Source organism: Leuresthes tenuis, unplaced genomic scaffold, assembly GCF_036924035.1.
Source record: "Leuresthes tenuis unplaced genomic scaffold, fLeuTen1.0.hap1 SCAF_15, whole genome shotgun sequence".
NCBI classification, from domain to species: Eukaryota; Metazoa; Chordata; class Actinopteri; order Atheriniformes; family Atherinopsidae; genus Leuresthes; species Leuresthes tenuis.
Genome location: NW_027325369.1, coordinates 20,270,151 through 20,297,433, shown reverse-complemented (window position 1 = coordinate 20,297,433; position 27,283 = coordinate 20,270,151). Strand labels below are relative to the sequence as shown.

At 42.7% G+C, this 27,283-nt stretch overlaps 1 protein-coding gene across 1 annotated transcript in view; it reads right to left on the bottom strand.

The window, feature by feature from the left end:
- Positions 1-6,729: 6,729 nt before the first annotated feature.
- The window catches only part of msrab (methionine sulfoxide reductase Ab), a 34,457-nt gene continuing 13,903 nt past the window's right edge, over positions 6,730-27,283 (bottom strand). Inside the window, exons 5-6 of the mRNA XM_072365815.1 lie at positions 18,305-18,411; positions 6,730-7,700 (exon numbers count right to left, since the gene is read on the bottom strand). Coding sequence (XP_072221916.1) covers positions 7,527-7,700; positions 18,305-18,411 — 281 coding nt within the window. The 3' untranslated portion in view covers positions 6,730-7,526. The remainder of the gene's footprint in view (positions 7,701-18,304; positions 18,412-27,283) is intronic.

Here is a 27,283-nt window from a genome sequence, read left to right as displayed (position 1 = left end):
TACAGAGGACCAGAGGAACTACATTCATATCTACTATGCAGAACTGTAAGTGATACATTTGAGACCAGGGAGAGTGAGGAGAGCAACAAATTCTGTCATTTCAAGCATGCTATGATCATATAAGTTTTACACGACCACTATTTTAAAAGTTAACCGGAAAGTGACGAGCTGTGCAGGACAGACAGACGTGTTATTCTTTTCTGTTCTTATGAGAGATAAATAATGATATTTCAGAGAATCATATTTATAAGAGTATAACATATGCACAGGAATAACTTATCGGACTAAGAGGAGTGTTTAAGACGATTGTCAAACCTTTACAGGAGAGAAGAAACAGAGCACGCTGATTTCCAACACAGTCGTGTGGCTGATGCAGAAACTTTCTCACACAAATGTTCTTTCAACAGACTGGCTCTCATAAAAAGAACATAGCATTTTAGAGTCCGCTCATGAAAGTTTGAAAACTAATCTCTACAGCGTGGGGCCCTATTTACCAACTGTTACAGATTTAAAATCTCTATTTCTCCCCACATCTTTCTTTCCTTTTGAACTTGTTGGGTCCCCAGTACAGCACACAGGGCCCCCTTTTTGTCTCTCCTCATCCCTCTCTTTTTTTCTCTCCTTCCTCTATCTCTCTCTTTCTCTGTCTCCCCCCTGCTAGGATCCCCACAGCTGCGCGGACCAGGTGCGTTCCACCCCAACACACACACACACACACACACACACACTCTTACACCCGCCAACGGACGCAGCAGGAAATGCCTAATACCAGTTTTAGAATGATGCCACTATGCCAGCTTGACAGGGAGGCTGCAGGATCTGTCACAAGAGAAGGCGACAGAGACCGAGAGAGAAAGTGAGACAGATGGAGAGTAGTATCTTGCAGAAAACACGGCAGTTGAAAGAATGCCACAACAGATTGAAATAGTTTTACGTCCAAACCGCTGGCAGAACTTTGACTCCTGACTCCTAAACAGAGTCCACTCATTGAGGTCCATTCCCAGAGCACTCATCTCTACTGGCAACGCCAGAATCTATCCAGCAACCCATCTGTCCTGGGATCCATATGAAAAAAAGGGAGCTCTGTGTCTGTATGAGGCAGTGCACGCATGTGTGACTTTATGTGTGGGTGGGTGCACATGTGTTTTTATAAAAAAAAAGTACCAGTTATTTTGGTCTGTGGCTCACCACAGCTCACACTATCCTCTGCCTTGTACTCATCTCACAGCCCCCGAGAGAAGAAGGGGGAAAGCGTGCGACAGAAAGAAGCCAATAAGCAAGACAAAGGGCAGATCAGAAAATGCAGAAGAGATGAAGAAGAGGGCGGGGAGGAGGAAGATAGGTTTGTCATCAAACGTTTTGGCAGTGTATGAAAAATACCCAATATGTCAGAATGCATCTTTCAACACCTGTATTTGTATGTTGTAGTGACGCACACTTCTCACAAATTAAATATTTTCATGTCAACTACAATTTTGGGAAAGATAGCCATTAGATAACATCATAGACACCACCTCTTGTGCTGAGGAAGAGTAAAATGCCCTAAAATGTCAATTTTACTCTTGGCACATTCTCACAATGGAACAAATGTTTTCCTGAAAATTGCAATAATTATCTATGGAAACGTCACGTCTAATGGCAAATAAATGTTGACATGAAACTAACTTACAACAGCACCAAGCAGCAACGACACGAAAACAATCAAAATATTTTCCTCTACCCTTTAGAAATTAAAAGAAAACATGTTTTGCATAATTTCTTCAGAACTTAGAGCTTACTTTAGTTCCAGGAATTAACTAAATGTGTGATTTTAAATTTTAAAAAATCGAAGCGGAAACCTTCCGATTTCCTTCAATGATAGCATTCAGTTCAAGTGGTATGACTGTAAAGTAGCAGTCAATCACACAGTTTTGGTGCTGAACACATGCTGTTCCCCATCATTATGTAGTGTGAAGCAGACGCACTTTGTCATGCTCAGTTCCCCGTACCAGCAGCATATGAATGGAAATACAAAAGATGTGCCCCCAGTCATCACACTATCAGTTACTGGGTAACACTTAATCAGATGACCTGCAGGCTACGGTTCGTATGTTTGGATACACAGTTAGCAGCTGCGCTGACAATGTTGTCTTTATGACAATTTAATGTGTGTTTAGTTGAGTTCAGTTTCTTGACTTTATGTTGATCTAAAACAAAGCCTGCTCTTTCAGGGGAGGCGGCAGCTGGTCTTATGACTTTTAAATCATTCAGTTTAGCTTTAATTTCATATTGGTCGATATTATTGAATTACATGGATAGAATGACATGTCACTAAGAATCTACAATGTAGTCTATTATGTCTGTGCTTAAGATTTCGTAACATTGTTGATGTGTTGTTTATTAGAGCACCTTTTGGTTTGCACTAAAGAATATTCAGTGCAGTCATATCAAGGCTCAGAAACCAATCAAATCTTCAACAGGGTGCATAGTACTAAACTGAAAAGTGCTGAAAGAAATCTGAGAGTCTGTCTTGATGCACATTTGTCAGAGGTCAACGTCAACAATAGCGCAACAAACCCGTCAGTTATAAGTTGGTTAGAGCAGCTTTGTGGTTGGTGAAAGAAGCTTTCTGCATTTCATTGTTCTGGAAACTTAGAAAGACCGCCACACGCATATTCATCACATACACAATCACACACCCTGCTGACACCTCACTGTGGGCACATTCTCACCTCAAACTTTTCCATTCACTGACTGACAGGCCAGTGTTTCAAACAGCGGATGTTTTTTGAGGTCAGCATTTGTTTGAAAAGAAACCGAAGGCCTCAGCCGGGTAGGAGAAAGCGGCGTCTTCTGTAGGATACCTGAGGTTCTTCTTTCAAGCTGCTTGTAACAAGCCGATTTTTCAGTGGTGTCATATGATTAACTGGTTTATGGTTCAAGATTTTTTTTCTGGCATAATAGGTGACACTCTTCACAGTCTTTCCCTATGTGGAAGTAAAACACCAAATCTACACACAAAAAGTAAATGATCTCTCTCACAGACACACACGCACACACTCCAACAGGAAGAGTGTGGGTGTTTGGGAGCAGCTGCATGGAGAGGCATCAGACCCAGCTTCCTCCTGGTGCAGCAAGCACCATCTCTCCTCCCTTTTCTTTTGCTCTCTCTCTCTCTCTCTCTTCTCTACTCATTTCCTAAACATTTAATTATTCTCTTCCATTAAAAATGTCTTTCTCTCTCCGAAACAGTCAGAAATAGACTATATCACAATACAATCTCATGCATTTAGCTCTCTGATCTCTCTTATCAGAGAGCTAAATGCACCGTCAGTTTGCAGTGTTGGCAGAAATTAGCTGGCTGTGGCACAGATACAGAGAAAGCAGTTTGTGCATGTTGCAATGCAAACACTGTGTGTGTGTGTGTGTGTGTGGTGTCCTGTTTTTGTCCTCTTTCCTCATAATGGTGAGACATCGGCACATCACTACTTGAAAGCCCGAATGTTGCACAACGTTCTCCTGCACTGAGCTCTAATCGAGGGCTTTTTGGCAACGTTAGAACACTTTACACCACTTGCACAGCTGTGTGAGGTGAGGCTGAGATGACTCAATAAGCAGATGGACAGAGTTGATAAAAATAAGAAATGAACATGGGAGATAGGTGTTTTGGAAATTTTACAGTTAGATCAGCACCTCCGCTGTTAAATGTCAACATGTGAGATGATCTTTGAAGTGTCTTGATTATAAAAATGACATGATAAACAGGATACAGAGCATGATGGCAAACGCTCTGTTTGACTCAGGGTTAGTGAAGTCTCCCTGCACAGGTGCGAGCGCCTTAGTTTCTTGGTGTTTCACTTTCCTTTCCAGTTTTCTATTCTTACTGACAAATGCAATCAGCCACTATCACTCTAGCTAGTACTCATGTCTCGTACTTTCCTTTAACCCTTCTACTTTTTCTGTCAGCAGCAGCTCATGGTAACAGTGCTGATGACACTCAGCAGTTATTTCTGTCTTTCCTGTGTTTCATGCGGTGGTAGCTGGAGCTAGCTAGCATGGCTGACAACACACAGGCTCCCAGGTGCAGAATGTCACAGAGTGGGCCGTCAGCCAGAAAGCCTGTGGGCCAGTTAGCAGTCAACTGGGTCCTGCAGCACGTGCTGCCCTCCACCCCCACTCGTAACCCAACTCTATTCCCTGAGGAAAAGAGGAACAAGCTTGTGACACTTCCTCTTTGGGAACCAACTAACACTGTGTATAAGTGAACATGTGAGAACTTTTATTGTTTTTTCTTTATTTCTGATGACTGTACTGTGCACCAAACTTACCTGTAAGAGAAATATGAATGGCTAAGAGAGAGTAGGTATGTGCTGATGTACAGTATTTGGTAATGTGCATTCACCTCCCCCTCAGAGTTAAGGGTCAGGCTGCATCGACAGAGCAGAACTCTGCACGCAGGGGCACCAGGGTTTGCCCTCTTCCCCCAGCTCACCCCCAGGCCGCAGATGCACCGACCCAGACAAGGCTGCGCTTCTGTGGGCAGCACAGAGACACTGCTGTGCTCTGGTTCCTGGAGCCCTGACGCTCTGATTGAGACCCTGCGCCCCTGCAGGAACCAGAGGGAGGGGAAGGGAGAGCATAGGAGGGGATGCAAACACATCTGGCATCTGCAAAACCCTGAACACAACCTCTCATATCATCATGAGATAGATGTAAGCCATATAAAATGGATGGCAAATGCACAACACCACAAATGCAGTAGATGCAAACACATACCACAAACGTGTGCCTACTAGCTTAACAATCTCAAAAAGTAATTATTTTAAGGAGAAAGACAAGAAAGCACAGCCCTTCTCTGGCTGGCAGGATTAGAAAAGTCTGTGCTCTTTTAAACAATGCCATGTTGGTGGTAGCATCTAAAGAGGAAAGCTGAAAAAAAAAAAACACAGCTAGTTTCAATGACGTAGGCATAGAGGGTAATACATATAAACATGTTAAGATGTACTGAAGCCGTCAAGGGAAAGATAAATGAAAAGGCTGTAAAAGGAAGACACCATAGAAAGCATATCAGAGCAAGCAATTTGCGTGGGTGCACGTCTCTGCAAGGTGTCTTTTTGGCGTGTGTGTGCTTCTTTTGCGTGGGCGCTGCCTTTTGCATTAGAAGGCAGTACAGGACGGAATTCGATATAGTGGTTCAGACGTGTGTTTGTGTGAGTGCATGTATGGGTACAGAGTACCTCCGATAAACAACCAACACCTTCCATCACTTTGTTTCGACCCACTGCTCCATGGGGCCACACGCTTTAACGAACCTATTATTTTCTAAAGACGCTTAAGGGAAGATTTCACTTCATGAGCTTTAAAGGAAGGCAAATATATAAATAGACAAATGTTTGCAGGAGAATAATGGAACATGCATATCCATGTCGGAGTTGGTGTGCATGTGAGCTGCCTCCTCTCTTCAGGGCAACTAAGTATAGGCCAGTGAGCGATAGCAGCAAGCTGGAGCGGTATGCTCTTTGTGGCCAGCTGTGGGGCCATTAAAGGCCCATCTGCAGACAATAGGCTCTGTCTGAAGGGCACACACAGCCTGGTTCCTGTCCTGCCTTGCCTCACTGCGTTTGTGTATGGATGCGTATATGAGAGTACCATGCATTTCCACGCTCCATTTTAATCTATTACAAAGGAATACACAGAAACCGTACACTTACTCGTGCAGCTACTTCTAAACGTCTCTCATTTCTACAGGTCTTTATTAAACCTTGAAACTTCCTACTTATTATCTGCTATTACCTTTGCATGAGATAGCGATTACTCTGTAGTGTAGCAGAAATAAGCAGTGGTTCACATCCTCATCCTTCCTCTCTTCAAACCAAAAGAAATGAAGATCACAGTATTAAAAGCTTATCTCCTCTCGCCGACTTGATAAAAAAAAAGAGACAGAATGCAAAATATAAGCAGGCACTGGAAAACAGCTTGCTAGCCCAACCACATACCACTCAGAGCAGTTCGATCAAGCAAGCCACAGCTTCACATGCCTCGACACACACACACACACACACAAGGCTGCTGCATGCAGACACATGCAAAAATATCTGCCCCAATACTAAAATAGGCCCGGGGAGGTTGCACCTGCACCTGTGCCCTGGTCCACACCTACACACAGGTGTCAGGATGTGACACATACACACAGACAGAGCAAGAAAGATAGAAGAGAGGGAGGGGGAAAAACAAGAGCGGGGTGAATCACACTACTGCGGTCGACCAAAAAGCTTTTTCTAGATATCATCTCTGTATTTTGGAGTCTAACCATAAGTGTGATTTTTCATTTTTAAATAGACTTTCACGCCGATGCGTTTAATTTGAAAACGTACTGCACTAAACGCTTCCGTGATCGCCCAATGCTTTTCAGTATGACAGATATAACGTGATGTTTAACAGGACTTCTTTTTTCCCCCTCCAATTATGGGTTTGCAGGGAGAGGGGTGCGGGTTTGACGAAAGCGTGCATCATATAGCACACATGAGTGCCTCGCGTTGCTCATTCTCCTATCCAGAACAAGATTAAGTATATCTGAGTCATATCCATTTGTCCCTCAGCGGTGTGGTATGTCCCTTCTTCAATGGGGTAGAAATGATGACAAATCATCTATGAAGTAGATTATATTCAATACTAATATAGCTACATGATCAGACATCTGCATAAACACAAATGTAAAACGCAGTAGAAAAAGACTTTATTGTTCCCCAAAGTGTGACATAAAGAACTTTTGGTCACTCAGAACATTTGGTCTTCACAGAGGCGACAATCAAAATCAATTATTTACAGTAAAAACAAAAGAATAAGAAAGCATTAAAATCAAGCTGGTTTTGTTGTGTTTGTTTGCCGCCATGCCACTGATCACATAAAAATCTTTCTTTTAGAGAGATGAAAGCAAGTCTCCGTGAGTTCTATCGCAGTGCTCCAGCTTTAAACTGGATTTGGGGGGAAAAAAAGATACCAGAACGGAGAAACATTTATATTAGTCAATTCTTCCAATTTACAGACTGACAGACAAAGACCGAGTGACAGACAGACAAAGTTTTGCATGATTCCTTTGCCACAGCATGTCACATTAAAAGAGCAGGTATTGTGTTTTTTTTCTCTGAGAAATGTCGCCACCCTGTGGAAGTTGACTGTAGATGCAGTCAAATGCACCATCTGCACTGCAACTTTAAAGTTAGACATTTTTTATTCTTTTATTTCTTATTGTCTTTTTTCCCCTTAAATTACTGTTTAAATACATTTCAAGTCTCACCAAAAACACTTTCAATTTATCATAAAGACACCTCTCAGTACACTGTATATATTATACATACTATGGCTCTAGTTACAAGTTACTCCCAACAGATTATTTCAGGCTAATAGTCTGATATATATTTGACAATTACCTACTAATAAGGAATTAGTGGGTCAAAGTCATTCTAAAAAAATAGTTTTCCAAAAATCATTCAATAAAATAAACAGTGACACCATTGCCTTGATGTGCCGTTTTCTCACCACATCCGTCACAGTTCATCCTTGCTAGCTCCGGTGGGACAAGAGACCCCAGTGCCTTTGAGGCCACAGTAGCCCTTTGGTACCTTCTTCAGATACTGCTGATGATGGTCCTCAGCGTAGTAAAACTGCTGCCCCTCCAGAATGTCGGTTGTGATAGGACCATAGCCTTTCTTATCCAGCTCCTTGGGACAAAATACAAACACGAATCGCTGGTGTTAAAATGAAAAATAAGCAGTAAAACAAGAAAGTTGCTCTTTCGTCACATGATGAGCACTGATCTACAAGTATTTTTATGTGCAAATGTTGAGAAATTGTCGCTGCCCAACTGCTTCAAATGGAACAGGACAGTGGCTGAGGGTGATGCAAAACTACCCCGTGATCAACACCAGTAAGTTACCATCACTTAAACAGACCTACTTGTCAGGAGGAAACTCCCTAACATGCAGGTTCCTCATGTGGTTGGATCCTGCAGGCGGCTTTCATCGTCACAGACAAGACATACATTCTGAACTACTTTCCCCAACTGTTTGAACTTCCTCAAAACTAACACACCTTTTAAATCCTAGTTTTATTCTGCAATGTATTAGTTGTGAACTTCCAATATCTCTCAATAATACAGTGAAGAGTTTTCGCTTCTCAACTAGAAGGCGAGGTGATTGAGTGACACAAGAGAGGAACATCTTCTTTTTATAGTGCAGCGCGCCTTTGTGGCTCTCTGTGGGACAAAGCATCAAAGAGTATCCGCTCTCTTTGAGAACTCCTTAAGACACTTTCACACTTTCCCTTTTCTAAACACCATGAGAGAAGCCTTCAAACGCGCCAAAGCAACACACTCTTGCACAGACGCACGTACACACACTAAACACCTCTGACAGATGTATCAAAGGTGTACCTGCTGTGCTGAGTGGTTTTCTCTATCTAATAATACGAGCGCTCAGTCCTCTATAGATCAGTCCTCCTGGAGCTGACAAAACAACAAGTCTAAGGCGCACTGAGACTGTCTATGGGCAACAAGTAGCTTGCATGTAGCTCTCTATGCCTCAAAATGGTTTGCTGCACTCAGGAGCTTTGCTTTGCTTTGCTTTGCGGGGGCGTCAGCTGGGTTCAGCAAGCACCGTGAAAAAGGAGCTGAGTGCATTCAATCTACGCTCAAGCTGTTCTTATCAGCATACGTCCTGTCGTTCTGCATAATTGTCAGTGGGATTTAGGATTTTTATTTAGCCCATCATGAAGTGACAAAACTTGAAAATTGCTTGCTTTGCTTCTTTATTGTAAGTGTTGCCAGCATGGATTGCCCCCCATTTTCAGTCAAGCATTTATTTAAAGGCTGTCAAAATACATGTGCAGCATTACATTCTTTTTTTTTTTTTTTTTGCATTGTGTAACTTTTATGTTTGTTATGATCCAAACCGTCAAAGATTGAATAACAAACACAGCTTTCATTTTAATGCCGAGCTAATGAGCAGACAGGTTCCAAGCTGTGAAAACAAGAAAGGGTTGCTGCTTGTCCCGAGGAACCCACAGGGATTTATCACCCACCTTTACAACATTGCTAAGCATGTTTTAGCACATCGTTTTGGTTTTATTGGACCTACCCTCGACTGTTTTTGTTTACTCTCTCCATTCTCATTAACCTAACTGCCAGCAGCAGCAGCAGCAGGCAGCTACAGCAAGCCACATGGCACGCAAAGCCAGAAACTGGCTTGTGAACACGTTTTTCCTTCAATATGTTGCCCATGTGTACATAGTGATTATTCAACGGAAACGGTTCCATTTCTGCTGCTTAACTAGCAGTTGTTTGCTGACAGCGGTGTAAGAGGAATTCAGATCCTTTTTTTCTGCAAAAGTGCAAATACAACCGTAGAAAAATACTGTTACAAGTAAAAGTCCTGCACAAAGACACCTACTTCTAACCCATTAACACATGAGAATGGTAGTAGAATTAGTAGTAATCTAAAAAGAATAGTTTCGTTTATGTCCTCAGATTCATGTATGAATGAATCTAATCTTTTTTAAACTAACCATTAACTAATACTTTTCATTTTCCTGCACTTGTTTTTATACTGTACAGTTCGTGCCATCCGAGTCTAAAGGCAGCCGTAGAGCCAGTCGCACTTATATGTATGATCACGTGTACCTTTTCTCATTGCTACAGATATGGATGTTCTTTTTCTTCTAACCTATAAGCTTAAGTTTTTATCTTACCTTCCCTAACTCAGCCTGGAGAGGTTGCATTTAATATTCATCAGATCACAGGGAGGTTGTAAAGTTCCTCTTTGCTATCAAGTAACTATCAACAGCATCTTGTGGAGTAATAATAATATGTAGTAATAATAATAATAATCTGTGTTGTTCTCCACTGAAATACAGAAAAATTAAAGGAGAAAAATCTTAAATATTGAAGTGAAGTACATCAGAATAGAATTTTGGAACATTTTCTGTAAATTTACTTAATAAAACATATATATTATATTATTGATTGACATATAACAATAGGCAATAAGTGGTCAGATGCTCTGTACAGTAATGTCTGGATACCCCCTCCCCCCCACACACACATTATATGATACATTATGCAACATCTTCATCTTAACCCTGACTGTCATGTAAAAAAATTTAATATTTCCCCTTGAAAAGCGGAGGAATGGTGGAACATGCAAAGTAGAGGCTCAACACTGCATTTAAGTGAAGCACTTATTGTCACTGTTTGTAGATAAATCTGGCAGTGAGAAGTCATTTCTCACAGAAATGAATAACACATTTTCAGAAAATAATTAGCATATTTGGCAACCAGATGATGGCTCAGATTTTGCATTATAAATACAGTTGATCACATTTGCATGTCTAAACAAAGCTAGCAGAACACATACTAGAAAGAAGATACAGATGACTGCTGACTGCATCTTTTATAGAGCTGGAAAAGTGAAAGTTCTACAGGTTCAAATAGGTGGTTGTGCAATGAAGAATTCAGTCTACAACTTAACAGGTTATCTGTTTAGCAGAGTTTGTCTACATCCCTGCCAAATTTCACTTATTTGTTACATCTAATTTGACTAGGACAGGATCCCAGTACGGAGAAAAAGGTTAGGCGCCCTGTCGAAGAAAATTTGCAGCACTGAACCTTTAAGACTCGCTGACTGTCGCAGAACAGAAAAAAAGAACTGATTGAAAATCTCAGTGATGTAAACATCTTGTTAGCAGTGATATTAACTGCTTGGATAGCAAATAAAGACTTTGCCACTGGTTACAGAAAAGGGGTGAGAAGAAAAATCCCACCATAAAATGTCTTACACCTATAGTGCAAACAAATGTTAATTATGAATAAATATAGCCAAAGAATGAGCAATTTTTGGCGTTCTTTTTAATGTTTTACTTAATCTCAGACACCCTAATCGGGTGACAGTGTTGTGCTCTGAGTGTCGGTGAAATGCAGCAGGGTAGTGTGTAAATGTGTCCACATGGAGGCAGTGTGGTTCTAGCTGTGTGCGAATGAGCTGAAGCTGATGCAGTGGAGTCTGTAAATCAAAGCTCCGCGCCCCGCAGAGAGGCTGAGGCAGCAGCTGACCTCTAACTCCTCAGCGGCTGCCACTTCAATGTGAGGGCTCGAATCTCCCTGTAGGATGCAGCCCGTGTACACCGACCTAAGGACAGCCGTTGATATAGAAGCCTCACGGACAAAGACATATTTCCCTCGTTGCTGAAAAACATATAGTCTGACACAGAAGAGCAAATTTTCCCTGCTTGCATCCACCAGGACTCAGCCGACAGAAGCATACAGCTTTATACATCATGGCCTAATTAATCAGCCCTCACTACCAAAGCACAGTAGTAGGGAGCCCTCCGGGGCACCGGATGTTTTGAGGGAGCGGAGCACAATTGTGCAAGGAAAAATCCAAAGAAAGGTCTGCCATTCTGAGCAAATGCACACCTCCACCCTGACACCCCCGCTCCACTCCCTCGCTCTCCATCCAGCCCTCTACAGCAGTCACAACACGGCGGCCATTTTAGATCTATAAATCAGAATGCATGGCGTCATGCCACTGTGTATAACCTTATGTGGCTTTGCTTTCTCTCTCTATTTCACACTGCAGCAGAGCAGTGGAGAGAAGAACATGGAGGGTAAAAATGCCAAAGATGGGGGGGGGGGAGAAAAGGTAAACTAAAACATCCTCAAGTTCAGAATTTTGATGCTTGTGAGGATGGAATTAAAATGATGGCCACACAGAAACAGCAATCAGTGCGATTGTGCATCTATTTACATGTAGAGCAGTAAGTGCTATAAAGTGACATGATAAGAATAGGTCAAGTGTACGTTACTCAGATGGTGGGCATAAAAATCATTTCACAAAGCTGCATAGGTAGATTTGTGTCCCAATTATGAACACAAGGCTGATCTGATCTGCAGTTCAGGGTTGAGAGGCGTTTTTTTCTGTCAGGGTAGGGGTCAGACATTGGACTAATTATGGCTACATTTAATGTTAAATCAAAAAGCCCTCCTAAGTGAGGAAAACATGTCTGAGTGTGTGTGTCCAGGGCTGAGCTCACTCAGCCCAGTCAGCCCGTCCTTTCTTCACGCCTGTCGGAAAGACTCCCATGTCAAAGACATGGCTGAATGGGTGCGTCTCTCTCCTCCACCTCCTCCTCCTCTCCTCTGACCGTCTCCATCTCCTCTGTTGCCGATTCTCTTGCTTTCTCTCTCCCATGCGAGCACAGACCACTTCTCCGCACAGCCGAAGTCCTCTCCGCTTGCCAGCCAAGCGAGAGAGCCCCTCGCCACATCGGCAGAGAGGCGACCCCGGGACACAAATAGGACGTGACATCCCAAGAGAGGGGTAGAGGTGGAGGAGGAAGAAAATGTACTCTCTCCTTTTCTCTCTTCCTTACCCCACAGTCTTGTCTCTCTGTGTCGCCTTCCCTCAGAGGGCCTCCGGCTGCAGAGTGCTGGCAAAGAGACGTGCACTGACATAGAGTTTGTGACATCCGATGACTCATGGTGAAGACATTTGAAGAGGGATATGACCTCAATTTGCTGATTTATGTAATCATCCATGAGTCCACTACTGTTAGTGGTATGTTGCTATTCACCATTCCCCTGCCTCTTTACTTTTAGTGTTTTTTTTCTTTCTATTGGCGTTATCATATTTAAGGCTGACATTGTAAATACAATAGCTCAAGGGTGGGAGGGTGGAAGTATCGAGACCTTTACCAAGCAAGAATGCAGTGCCACGGTGTAAATTCACTGCTTTACTCATATTACGAAACAAAAATTCCAATTTCTTTTTGAGAAAAGAAAAGAAGAAGAAAAAAAGAAAAAAGCATTCACTAAATTTACCTGTAAAGATGCTAAATAGATTTTGCTAAACAAATGCTCAGTATGTAATTTGAGCCAAAAGCAGAAGCTCCATAACTTCCACTTTTCAGGCTGTTCTTAAAAAAATGCTGATGTTAACCCAATTCATTTTAGACGTCTGAACTCTTGTGTCTGTGTCGCCTAACACTAACATTTCGGAGAATTTGCCCTGAATCACGGAGGATTCCTTTTACCTGTGTGGGCGCACGCTTGCTAAAAAGAGACTGCAGATTAAAATGATCATTCTAGCCAATCGTTTTTTCCTCACAATCTGAACCAATTCAACTTTGATTATGAAGACACAGAATTGCTCCTGGGCACCGTGCAGCTATTCCAGAGCTGATGACACCACTGCAGTATTACAGATTATCATTATTGATGACTTACTGGATGAGCAGCCTTTAATGTGGTGTCAGCTGTAATTAAGATTTTAAATACATCATATAGGGGTTGTGGAGTTTATTCCATAATATTGCAGTAAGCTGATTATATGTTTGAGTGTCATTACATGAATTGTTAATGTGCCTTCTGTTAAAGCATCATGAGTGAATGTGGCCGCGCAGAAAAATAAAATAAACTGTATGAAATCGTGTCTGAGTCGGGCTCCAATTATCAAATCTAACTAAGGGTTTAAAGACAAAAGATGAGATTTGTGCATTCTTCTCCGCTCTGAATCGAGTGCAAACACATACCTGAACGCCAAGTTCACAAAAAGCCCTTCAAACATCTTAAAAATGTAAATACAGTTTTGAGTGCCGCAGACATCAAAGCTGCTCCTACTTGAAGCGCTGGTAAGAGACACACTGTGGCTCTGCCTGCAAACACATGAAACAGCCTGACATGATGCTCGTCGACTGGTCCGCAGCACCGTGCGTGCCCTCAATGACCTCAGACTAGGAGCCACGGAGGGACGGCAATACAGACAGAAAGACGGACGTAGAAATGATGAAAGGTGAAGAAGAAGAATCAAATAGAAGCTGATGGAATGAAAACAGGCTGTAGTGTGGTGCTGGAAAAAAAAAGATATATGACAAAGAGATCAGATGATGAAAATCATGTGAGGTTGAGTGAAAAGCCTTCATGTACTTCACTGTATCTGTTTGTGTGTGTTCAAAAGGATGAATATTCCCTCTGTGGCTCTTTCTATCTCACAGAGGATGAAGAGGTTTTTTTTTTTTTCTCCATGCCCTGCTCTGTTCATCTGTCTTTCTCTCCCTCAGCGCGGGTCAGGCATCCATTTTAGCTGGGCTCTAATCTTCGGCGAGCCCTCCTACATTTTGTGAGCGAGGAAGCCAACGCTCCTACATTTTGAGAGCGGAGAGGATGCACGCACTTCAGTCTCGGAGCGAGGCAGAGTGCGCTCAAGCGGTTTCGTTTTTTTCCTTCGGTTTTTTAAATTTTGGGGTTGTTTTTTTTTCTAGGGCAGACAACAAGTAGCTCAACATCTGAAAACCAAAAAACATCAGAACCCCCCCCCCAAAAAAATCTGTCCTGCATTCTTGTGAAAAGATTTAACACCAAAATGGCGATGAAGTCAACAACATGGGATGGGTATTTACCTCCGGCACCTAAAAAAAAGTTATTAGCAGACTACTAACAATTTTCCATTATTCTATCAATGCTCATAGTGTTTCACAGCGAAAGATTTAACAACTTTGTGACGATTTTAAAGTAAAGCAGATCACACAATAAGAGAGCAGGGGAACAGTTGGAAATCAGACTTTTGAAGACTTTCCAAAATAGGAAACGTGAGCTTCTATGACTGGAAGCCCGTTTACAGAACTTGCTGATTCTGTGCCCTGTTTTAACAACCCTCCGGCTTCTCCTCACCGCTTCTAACCCCGGATGCCCCCCCCCCCCTCCATCATCATCTGAACCTCTGTGCACCCCGCCTCTTCATCCCCATTTCAAGCTCATTAAGTTAGGATGCTTTATCAGAGGGCACACTCACCCTCCAAGGCCCAACACACATGCATGTGTGCATACACACAATATTCAAGCTGGCTTGATAAAACCTATTGTTCATACGCACACACACACACACACACACACACATATCTAGAACCCCCGTTCATCCATTTTTCTCTCCAAACCTCTAACCCATCTCTAAGCCACCCCTTCCCCCACTCTCTTCCTAATCAACTCATCCCATCCCTTCTCTCTCACCCTCCACTCACCCCCACTCCCCTCACCCAGCTCTAGGGAGACACTTTTCAGCAGGGAGGGAAGGATAGAGAGAAGGAGAGAAGGGGAAGAGGAGAGATGGGGGAGACAGAGAAAGAGATGCACTCCTCCTCTCTGCTCTGCTGCCACAGCGGCTTGGCTACAGAAGCCTTTGATGTTCTGCAAATTTCAAATTTCATTACAGAGAACCCCCTTCTCTTCTGCTCTCCCTCCCCCCCTCCCGCTTCACTCACGCGCTTAAACAAGCTTTTCTGCCTCACTCTCCCACCTCCCCCAAACCTCCCCCTCAATGCTGAAGTTAAGAAACTGAAAGCCCTGCAGAAGAGACTCTTCATATGGGTTAATTATTCATTGGGCTGTGCCTGTACATGGTGGATGTATGTCTGTGTGTGTGTGTGTGTGTGTGTGTGTGTGTGTGTGTGAGTCATGAGCTGGCAGTGGGGTGGAATCTGGATTTTGTGATGCCTGTCTTATCTCTGGTCGTCTTAGATCGCCTCCACCCACTCTGTTGTCACTCTACTGAACACACGTTCACTTCTGCTGATGCTCTCCCAGAGAGCGTTGGCCTTTTAGGATTAAAAAAAAAAAAAGAAAAAGAAACAACCTCACTCGCAAAGCCAGACCCACACCGCGAGCAAGCCTTCCTCGGTACTGATGCAGTTGTCTCGCCAGTTGTTGGGACTCAGCATCATTGCGGCGAGGCAACCATTTCAGAGTGTGAAGCTGCCATTTTGGTTCAGAGTGTGTCAGCTGCTTTGAGAGGATGCACGTCCCAGTGGCCCTCAGATGAAACTGGGGTGCCGCAAAAGTGGTTGACAGATCGGCGGTGTCAGCAGCGTTGGCGAGGAGAGAGGGGAAAATGAGTGAGGAGGAAGATTCTGATTTCTTGATATTTGTAAGTGTGTTTTGTGAGAGTCTGCTGTGAACTGGATCAGCTGTTCTGTGACACGGAGGCGACAATAACAATAAAGCTCAACGCAACAGCCTTTTTTTTTTTTTTGTTCCTGTAATATGAACCCTGTGAACCCTCAAGCTCATGTCACTGTGATCTATATCACACTAAGGACATGCTATATATTGATCATTTCAGAATCGTCCACACCAATCAGAAATAGCATCTTTAAAATTTCATTCTTGCATTTTCCCAAAGGACTTCAAAACCTCCTCACGTCATCTTGAAAGGCTTTGATTATGCTTTAATAATACAGGCACAATTGCTTTTTCATCACACGAATCCAATAAGCAAATCAACAAAAAATGTTATCGCATAAGGTGATGTGATTTTGTCGATACAATTTTCAGGATCAAATGCCGTGTCATCACGAATAACACAGTTCTGCAGCTGTGCTTCCATCCACCTGCCAGCGTGTCGAATTTTTGAAAGGTCGGAGAAAATGTTTGGAGTAAACAAACATATGGGCATATTAGTGCAGGCAGAAGGTGGAGAAGAAACTGAAGTCATCTTGAGGGCTCGCTCTTCTGCAGTAACTTAATGGCACCTGAGTGCATAATTGGTGCCTCAGAACATTTACCTAAAGTAAAATAACTTCCATGGGTGACAGCGTTTTGATGAAAAGTCAAACTCCACAGCATCACCGTGAGCAAATTTAGGCTTGCAGCTAGAAGAAATGCTCCTATAATGTGTCCTATAATTTGGAGGAGGGGATTTGTCAAATTAAAGGTAAAAAAAAAAGTGTTGGTAAAATATATTTCTATCATTTACCTGAAATGATCGTGGAATTGTGGGGAATATTTTCTAAGCTTTAATACAGAAGCAAACAACTATTGTTTATGTGAATAAATAGCAGTGGGGTGATGATCTCAGAGCATGCAGCCTGTCTCTCTCTGTAAGCCTTGTGTTTCTTTGTGGTGGTATCGACGCCGACTCTCCTCAGAACGATGAAGTGAAAAAGAAGAAAATGTATGTACTTGTGACTGTGCTGAGCGAGCAAAGTTCAAACTTTTCACTGGATAAATCACAAATTCTTCAGTTAAAAAGTCTCCCAGGCTGAGAGGGATCGAGTTGGAGTCCAAATTGGCCTGTTTTATTCGAAATGGATAGATTCATGAGCGGTTTGATAGGTTGCACTTTTAAGTGTGGTTTGTTTTGGTCTGAGTTGCTGATGCGAAAGCAAATATGTTTCCCAAAGTCACATATTACCCCTTTAGATTTTCTCACACACAGCTCCTCCGGGGATAATCTCGAAAAGCTAAGGGGCTGCTGCTGAATGAGTAAAAAGTGTTACAGTTTACTGTTAAATGCTTTTTTATTCTAAATAAAACGGTGCATGGCTTAGAAACCTTAGTGGTGTGTTCTTGTGTGTGCGCATGTGTGTGGGGGGGGTCATGGTCAGTTGACAGACAAAGGGTGGGGTCAGAACCAGTCAGTGACAGCCCTTGCTCCCCGTTTTGATTTCTCCCCCACCCCTCTGGTCCCAGCTGCCACTCCTCCCTCACCTCTGACCCCAGCCCAAGGCCAAGGTTGGGAGGTTGTTGCCACGGCAACGTGACAGCCCCGCGGTCCGTGACTGCTGACCCCGGGAGCCCAAAGTTTCCATGACAAAGACAATTTGTTCCCCTCTGCCCCTCGCAAGCCAGTCCTTGAATAGCATTTAGAGGAGAGAAGACATGAAGAAGCCAAAGAGATGAAGGGATCAGTGGAAGAGCGGATGGATGGATGGACAGATGGACCAAAAGAACAAAAGGGTGAAGCGTGTGCCGCTGAAAGGGAGAGCTTTAAAAAGAATCAGTTAAGATGACCTATTGCGCCTCTTCTTCTCGTTTAGCTTACGAAGGAGGGATGTAGATAAGTATCATCTAAATAAAGCTGGCTTTGCTTAACTAAACAGCATAAGTAGGTGACCTTTGGGCAATGGCTTTTAATTGTCATTGAAATAACTGGGACAACCCCACTCCAAGGCTTAGTCTCACTTAACGGCTGAAAAGCGTTTATTACAACCGTGTTTATTTTTAAAAAAATGGCATTGTGTCACTGATAAGATAGAAATTAATGAAATATAAACATAAACTCCATGATCCCATTATTTTAACTGGAATAATGTGAAATTGCAAAGATGCGTATCGAGTTATGTCTCAACTATGAACACAAAATTACACAAATCATCCTTTTTTTTTTTCAAAAGGTACTCTACCAGGACTACTTTAAACATGGTTTGCTTCCATGCAAATCCATGCTTGAGTAAGTGCTATGATAACACCTTTTTATGTGCGCACGCGTGTGGGATGTTATACCTGCTGGAACGCTGCTTTACTCTTCAGTGCAAGCTCCTGTTGGGTAGGGCTGGACGTGTAAACGGCCGAACGATATTGAGTGCCGTGGTCATTCTGCTGCTTCATACCTGCATAAGACACACATAAGCATAAGTGCCACAGTCAAACCAAGTGCAGTCTAATTTACATATAAGGGAAACACTGGGTATCCACAAACATGTCATGATCCTGCATTGAATTCATGAAGTCAAACGAGCCCAGAGACTGCAGCAGATTTGGACTTCCATAAGGGAGGCCAGTGGTGTGTAGGTCTATGGGCACATGTCGGTGGCTGAATTGTCTTCGTTGTTTGTCATCTGTGTGGCACTGTCAAAATTTTCATCAGCTTTACATCAGTGTGTTTGGAGAAAGTCCAGGCCTAGTGCACCTTGATTAGAAGGCCAAACAGCTGCTGTCACGTCCCTGCTTTTCAGATGTTGCAATAACGAGCAGCTCTGGCATCAACGAATGCATCAACAGCAGGCCGCTCTGTTGTTATCTCTCAATGTCTCACCCTAAGCATTGGTGTCATTTTTTTACTTAATGTGTCTGTCTAAATCCTCGTCGTACTCCATCTTTGGCCTCTTTTGTTATGCGCTCCAGCCAGTGGTGTCCTTGCACTTTTCTGTGGTTGTCACATATCATTTTCAGCCGGCTTCAGCTAGTCTTTTAAAGATGTTATATATGAATATATATAATATATAAATAAACAAAGCATTAATTGAGAAGCTCAGTCTGAGTCTATCAGGGAATTCAGAACCTTTTTAGATACAGCTGTTTCTTGTTGACATGTCCCTATTTCTCTGTCGAGTTTCCTGATAATTAATTCTCTGGCTACTTTAGGGCAGAAAAACAAGCTGTAAACACAACACTGGCTGCTAATCACCTTATAGAAGCTGATATGCGAACATGTTGGCAAAAGGTTGCTTGTTTATACAACAAGCGCAGAGCTGTATTGGCATTCATTTGTAGTTGTGCTTGCGCCCGTCCAACAAATTTGAGTTTGAACACTCCTTTTATCTGTATTGCAATCCACCAACTCCTGCGGGAGATATCTGGCTTCTCAGTATCTAAACTAAAACACTCACCAGATAGTTGCTCACAGTGTCCTTCTTATGTTTGGTGCTTGGCAGGTTGTGTAAAGTAACCCGCCCCAAAGAGCTTTCTTTCTCCGCTTCCACATGCTGTAGCTACAAATAAAGCCGATGAAAGTGGTGACAATGAATCCAACCCTCTAAAATTACTTGTTAGTTTTTCATCACGTGAGTGTTTTCACATTACACACAGTGACTGAATTAATTGTTTAAGGCTTCACTGGAAGCCTTGGTGGCTTGGACTGTGAATCATATGAGTTACAAAAAAATTACAGTGCATACGCTATTCCAGAACTATACACACAATCAACTGAGAAAACTAGTGTTTGAGGAAAATCTGTGTGCACAGAAATCCCTAGATGCCCATAACTAAATTATATGTAGTCGTAAAGAAAAGATCAAGTTTTATGACACTGGAGCAGAGCACTGTATTTAGAGATGTGCAGTTGGTCTGCAGACTTTCACTGTCTTCAGGAACATGGGAACATGGGGACATGCCATTATCTGCCATCTTTTATTGGCCTGAATCCACAATCTTTCCCCCCTTTTTGTTAAAACAGTGTAATCCCATTCTGAAAACTGAACATCTTCCACCTATCTTTAAGATGCTACCACTAGAATGCCGATTTAAAAAAAAATCTGCATAGCTTTACCCATAATTAACAGGTCTGTTTTGCATATCAGCTTAACAGCATTTTGCATTTTGGCAGACAACATACTGTAAGTTACCCCTGCTGTAACATGTCAACAGCTGACCTTCTATTTACGTCATGTAAGAATAACAATTTCCTCTGACAGTGCAGGCAAGACATCTCCCTGACACAATGATCTGCATATCTTGTTCTCCTCAGATTGAACGTTACCTTACATCATGGAGTGTCACAACCTATCTGCGACACAGCCTGTTCAAGCATAACGGCCATAAGCATTCATCTGGTCCTCGTTCAAATCAGAACAGACAAGCAGTCAGTGCCTGCTCTCCGACACACATTGAATAAACTCCCAATAACTAATGTTGCTGCCTCAGAGAATTTGCTTCACTGAATATTCTCCTCCACAATATTAAATGCTTGTGTGATTCAAGCACGATAATAACAAAACTGCGTTATGGGGAAAATACTGCTGAACTAAAGGCATGCATATTGTAGGTATTTATGGACAGTTTTTTTTTTAAATGCAAAGAAAAAACTACATTTGAAATCTGCCTCAACAACCCCAGAAAAGACGTCTATGGTGGTTAACTCATGAAGATCTGCCTAAAACCTTAAACAGACTTCCAAAATCAACTTTAATGAGTAAAGTTGCAAATAACAAATAGGGGGAGTGTTTTTCTGAAGCCAGGTTATGGTTGAGGAACTGGTCATTGTTTGTGCGAATGGTAACTTCAACACAACCCAATGACATTTAAATATTGAATTAAATAATTCTCTGAATGAGCCACAGAAATGCCCGTAGAGATGGATAGGGTCACTCCTCATACTTGTCTGTTCTACAAATGTGACCAAGGGGCAGATGATTAAGGAAAAACTGATGGAGGAAGTGAAGCTTTTGTTATGAATAACAGACAATATCTGAAAAATCAGGTCTGGAATTTCTCTGCAGCTTTTTCCATCCATTCTTCCATTTGGATGGAGCATATCCCAGCTGGCATTGGGGGAGAGGCAGGGTATAGCCTGGACAGGTCGCCAGTCCATCACAGAGCCACACAGAGACAAACAAGACAAACAAACATCCATGCTCACACTCACTCCTAGGGTCAATTTTAGAGTCACCAATTAACCTAACATGCATGTTTTTGGACAGTGGGAGGAAGACGGTACCCAGAGAGAACCCACGCATACACAGGGAGAACATGCAAACTCCACACAGAAAGGCTCCAGCCGGGATTCAACCAGGAACCCTCTAGCTGTGAGGCGACGGTGCTAACCACTAAACCACCGTTCAGCCCGCTGCAGCTTTTTCCCCCATCAAATATTAACACCACTCAAAAAGGAAATATTCTAAAGTCAGGCCCAACTGAATGACGCAGACATTTGCCTCGGCACATGCGATATTCCCAGAACATATTATACCTAAAATTTCAGGGCTCCAGTACACGAATGAGGAATGTAACTTATGTAGGGAAAATTAACATATGATGCTATTTTCATAGCCTTTATTTCACAAAAAATCCTTGTTTTGAACTTTTTGTTGCCTGTGAAGGAGGACATTGCCAAAAAAAAAAAAGTAAAGTTAGTCTAGCTCTGCACAAAAGTAGCAAAATCTGAATGTTTAACAGATCTGTATGGAAAAATCCCCTTAAAATAAGAAATGCAGTGTGTTTTCTGATAGGCTGTATCCTTAACCTTTTCACAGAATATATACATCTAAACCACAACAGAGAAACCACATATTCTGCAATCTCAAAAAAATCATTTGTTCAAACAATGCATATCGTCCTTATGTTTCTGTATTCATCTCTACCCTCATCCTTTTTCTCCATCTCTGCAGTGCTGGATGTTGGCCATCTTGCTCCCAGCACTGTTGTTCAGTGACGAGGCTAATGTGGCCCCTCCATCAAAGGCCACCAAGTCACTCCGCAATTGGCTGTCCACCAAAGCCTTTACTCTCATTGGCTGGCTGGCAGGGTTGTTATAGCCTTTCTGTTCAAGCGACCCTCCACGCTGACCTGTGGTTCTGACCCCCCAAACCGCTCACTCATTCACACATCTACTCTTGCATATGCATGTTCAAGCTCACATGTAAAAAAAAAGAAAAAAAAAGAGGAGGCCCAATGATGTTTTGTGAAGTTCTTAGTTTGACTACTGTGATTATATTAAAACTGAAGTATTTTAAACGATACAAAAAAATCTAAGAAAATGAAGGACAAATGCATGAGTGGTTAAATTAAGATACATTTTTTATTCTGAGATTCATCTACTATGAGAGAAGGAGTTACTATCAACCCAGCCTTTGCTTATACTAACTCCAAATCCACCCCCATAAGCACCCAGTCCCAAAAACTACAATAGCAACAAATACCACCCAAAAAACTCTGGTTTCTGGTCCTGGCCTCTGCTGTCTCTTTCTCGTTCTCTCCATTTTTAACAGCCCCCTTCGTTATTTTCTCCATCCATCAAAGGCAGCAGTAATTATTAATGAGAGCCTCCCTGTTCTCTCTGCATTATGCATGAGTGTCTTGCTTCTGAAAGCAAAGGGGAATGGGGGTGGACAGAAGAGGAGGGGCGAAGGGTCACACATGTGCACACACATGCACATAACGCCTTTAGGGGTCACTGACCTATACCCACGAAGCTGAAAATATTAATTAATTACCTGCCCCTCCCCAAAATGGGAAATTTGTTAATGTAGCCCCTTTAACACAAATGGAAGCTCAAGTGAAAGAAAGAGGGAGGGTGATGGTGAGGTTTCTCAAGTCTCCATGGGAGTAGCTACTCTCTCCAAGAGACGTTCATGCACAACCCCGAGGACATAAATGTACACGCATACACTTTTTGTTGTGTTCAAACCCGCTGAGAATTCTTGCAACTCTGTAAAATCTCTTCCAGTGTTTCTCTGGAACAGAAAAATAAAATTGTCTCCACTCAGCTTGTCCCTGTAGGCTGTTGGGGATAAAAGCCCATCATTTTTCCCTCCTTGCTTCTGGAATTTGTGTTAATTCACATTTCTTCTCTGGCTCATGCCTAATGGCTTGCTGACTTATTTTCTTCCATATTCCATTTGTTACTCTCTACGCCATATGTGCAAATACTACATCTTTATGTGCTTGTTGGACTGCAAGAGATGGATCAGCTTCAAGGGAAAGAAAAAGAAAACCTTCAGTAAGAAATCAGTGTGATGCTGATGTCTATCGAGAACTTGTAAGGTAGAAAGAGAGTAGAAAGAGATTTGTTGTCTGGGTGCTTTCTGTGTTTTTGAGCATTAGCGGTGTTGAGCATTTGTTGGCAAAACCATTCGAATTGATTGCAGTGAATGTGTTAATTATTTAGTACGTGTAAAGATACATGTTGCATGTCAACGTATTTCATCCTCAAATTACAGTTAAACTACACAAAGCTATTTTTCATCAACAAATCCAATCACATCAGTCTTATTTCGCCATCTTGTCAAGATTGGCTAGGTCTAGGCACTAATTTCATACTGATCCTAAGCAGCAGAAATTCAGTGATGATGTGCAAATACTAATGGCCCATTTTTGGGTCAACTAAATATGCCGGAGTACTCATACATGTCACCATTTATAGCACAGGGTGTTTTATCTTTTTGCGAGGCCGTCCGCTGAAAAAACACTGGGTAGAGATCAAGAGGATTCTCACTCTGTGAAACACAGTATGGCTGTAGAGTTTGTATAAAGGGAATATGTGTGAACAGAACTTCTACTGTAGCTCCAAGGTCAAAAGCATCAGAGGAAAAACCAAGGTTCTCGACAAGCGAATAAAGCTCGATTCTTAACAACAAACGTTGCCAGAGATGGTGAGTCTCTTCCCGCTCTCCGAGGAAGCGATGCCGACAGAGCCTGGTTATTTTTTGTTGGCTTGATTATGTTCGGTCATTTCACGGATGCAGAATCGTGCGTGTCCACATCCTGACACGTCCATTCCACCCACTCCTGTGAAAGCTGTTGGCCTGACCCCAGCTTATTCTCTCAAGAATCTTCTTACACGAAAAAACTCTTCACTCGTTAACAACTGCAAAAGCTGAGATCAGTCTCAACTCTTCACTGCTTCGAGTACTTCCCCTCGTCTTTTTGAACTCATTCCCTCTTGCCTCATCTCAGGAGTACAGAATGTAAAACAAGATAAGATTGCAAATGAGGCAAGAGGACAAAGGAAAACTAATTATTTGATTATGGAGAAGAAAATATAGCAAACTTTTAACAGTAAAGCTATTGTCAGTGTCTGTAATTAAGAAGTGTTTCTGCATAATTGGTGACTTCTTGCATGCTTCTGAGCATGGAGGAAAAATATCTGAAGTGAATTCAGCATTATTGCACTTGGCAGTGTGTACCAATTAGAGGGAGAAAGAGTAGGCACTAATGAACTATCTAATGCAGTTTCTTTTTCCTCTTCTTTTCCCTTTTTTCCCCCTCCCCCTCCCACCCTCGCTCCATCGTTGTGCACTTAAATGCAATATTTACATAGTTGAGTCTAGAGAGAGCTTTAACTCTGCCCTGCATCACGCCACCATCAACAGACGATTATTTGGTGTCGATGGAGGTGTCGTTTTTACTATTGTATGTAGAAAGCGTGCAAAAACAAAAGACATAATTCCTGATAACTGCAGTGTTCCCTGTGTGTGTGAGATAGTACGCAGGCTTGTGCCGTGCCCCGCGGTCCCATTACGACCATGTGCGTGCCAGCAGATCTCTCTCATCCGCTCCTCTCTCAGCTGCTATTTTTGCCCTATTCTTATGTAAGCTGCTCCTGACGCGCTGGAGACAGAGGCAGAGTACCGAGTTGGGGTGGTGAGAGCATCCCCAGTGGACACACGCATACACTTGCCTGCACACACACACACACACACACGTGCTGTGCACACACGCATGCATAAACACAGGAAAACAATGTGATCTTTTCCTGGCTGTGAGATGGTGACACAACACATACAGCAATCTTAAATCAGTGTTGCTCAGCAAAAGTACTGTGACTCTGTGTGCATTACCACAATCGCGGCGATGATTCGTTCTCCAGTAATGAGAGCAAATCTCACAATCTCATATTGATTTTTTCATGTGTGAACAAACAACGGCGGAGAGTTGGGAGTTAATGTGAGAGAACAGCTTTAGTTTCAGTTTTATTTTCACTATACTGGAGCTGTTCTCCCTAACACGATCACTTCATGGTTCTGGGCGCGCTGTCAGAGCCGTGGGACTCTGGCCCTTTCGTTGTTTATCTTTAGATGCATCTAAATCTAGCAAGTACAGTTTGCACTACTGTTGTACACAAATCTGTCCGGATGAGATCATACGTTGGATTCCTGAAATTGTATCACAATCAACGTAAAGCAGCATTCAGCTCAGAAGTCTTAGTAAAGGATTAAAACGTATTTTCCTTATTCAGATGTTCGCTCCGCAAAATCCCAGAACACTAACATTCTTACAACTTTCTCAATTTAAAGTAAGTAGCTTCAATTCCTTTAGTTTGTATATTTGTATACAGGTTTTCGAATTGCTGCACGTAATTTTCAGGCAAAAATAAACTTTTATATTCATCTGACAAAACAACTAACAGTTGTTGCGCTATGTGTGCTTTTCGGCATCTAATACTTTATCCGGCTTCATTCAGCTAAACTGCCAAGTGCCAACGTCACCTGCAACATTAGTTCAGGCTTGGATGAATTTATTTTTTTTCTTCATTTTTTATTTCGGAGGCTGTAGTGTTTTTTCGAGACTCCCATTCCTTCAATCCAGTTCTTGTCCTTAAGCCCATCTGTGTCCAAGCGAGATGAAACGGGGTCAGTGGAGACACTGGAAGTTACACACGTTCGGTCTTACCAATTCAAGAGTGAAAAGAAAAGTACATTTAAAATGTATCATTTCAATGCAAACAGAAGGACACGCAGAGCTCAACCCCCATACTGCGCGCACACGTGCCACAATCTCCATAAATTAAGGCCGTCAGCATATGTGAGGGTGTAATAACTGACACCTGGTAATGAGCACAGCATCATCAGCCAACCACACGAGAGAATAGGGGTCGACTTAGAAGTGTGGAGGTGGCTGAGGCCACAGGTCAGAGGTCAAGGTCTCCTCTGGGGGGGTTGCTTTAAATGGCAGGGGCACCCCTAACATTGAGGGATGGATTGACACAGGGGAATACGGGGTACCCCAACAGGGAATTGGCGTGTGTCGCAGCCAGCTGGGTTTAAGACATTATATAAAGGAATATTCATGCTCATTTCAGCTGTCAGAACGTAACTGCCACCAGATGGAAGACAGCTTGATTGATGTTCATTTTGTTGTCTGACCCAAGAAACGCTAAATCTGTGACACTGTGATAAGAAATCTCACTGATCTACATGATAAGCTGCGAAAATAGCTCATCACGTAGAGTGCAACAACACAGCAAACTGCCAACATTGCATTCTGTAGGTTTTATGAAAAAATAAATCAAGCTGGGAGCTCAGATGAAGAAAAATTAAAGCCAACATTTTCAAACTTGTTAAATAGATTGGAATATACCACTCTGTACTCTGTGACTCCACCGGCACTTGCCTACAAGGATGAGCGTGCATGTACGTGCAGACGTTATCAAATGAGGACAGCTGCGTCGGCCATTTTAGCTGTGCATTTGTGCTTTTGTGTCTATCGGCATATGCCTGTGATGCCTGTTCACTGACGCAGCATCAGCAGCCCACACCATAAATACTGCATGGCCTCAAAAAATAGAGAAGATGAAGGGAATGAGGGAAGAGGAAGTAAAGGAGAGGGAAAGAGATGAGGAGGAAACAATAAGAAGGGGGGAAAGCCTCGGTTGTTAAGATGAAGGGCGGCTAAAGGGGGGTTGGAGGATGAGATGGGAGAGCGTTGAAGATGGGGGTGGGGGTTGGGGTGAGGAGAAGGGAGGAGAGAGTGACTAAGAGATAAAAGAGAAGTGAGTGTGTTTGTGTGATGAGCGGATGGCCTCAGGGAGCGGTCGACTCTGTGTGCTGCTCTGCGGATGTACTGACGGGCTTTGGGCCGTTTGCTCACTCAGTTGCCCCTCTGCTCCCTTCACTTCGAAGAGGACAAGGGTGGGGGGGGGTGCAGGTGAAACGGGTGAGGATGGGGAATAATGCGCAAATGTGCAGGGAGCAAAGAATTGCGGGGCAGAAGAGAGGAGGAGAAGGCAAGGAATCATCGAGAGAGGGGCGAGAAGAAGTGTTGACT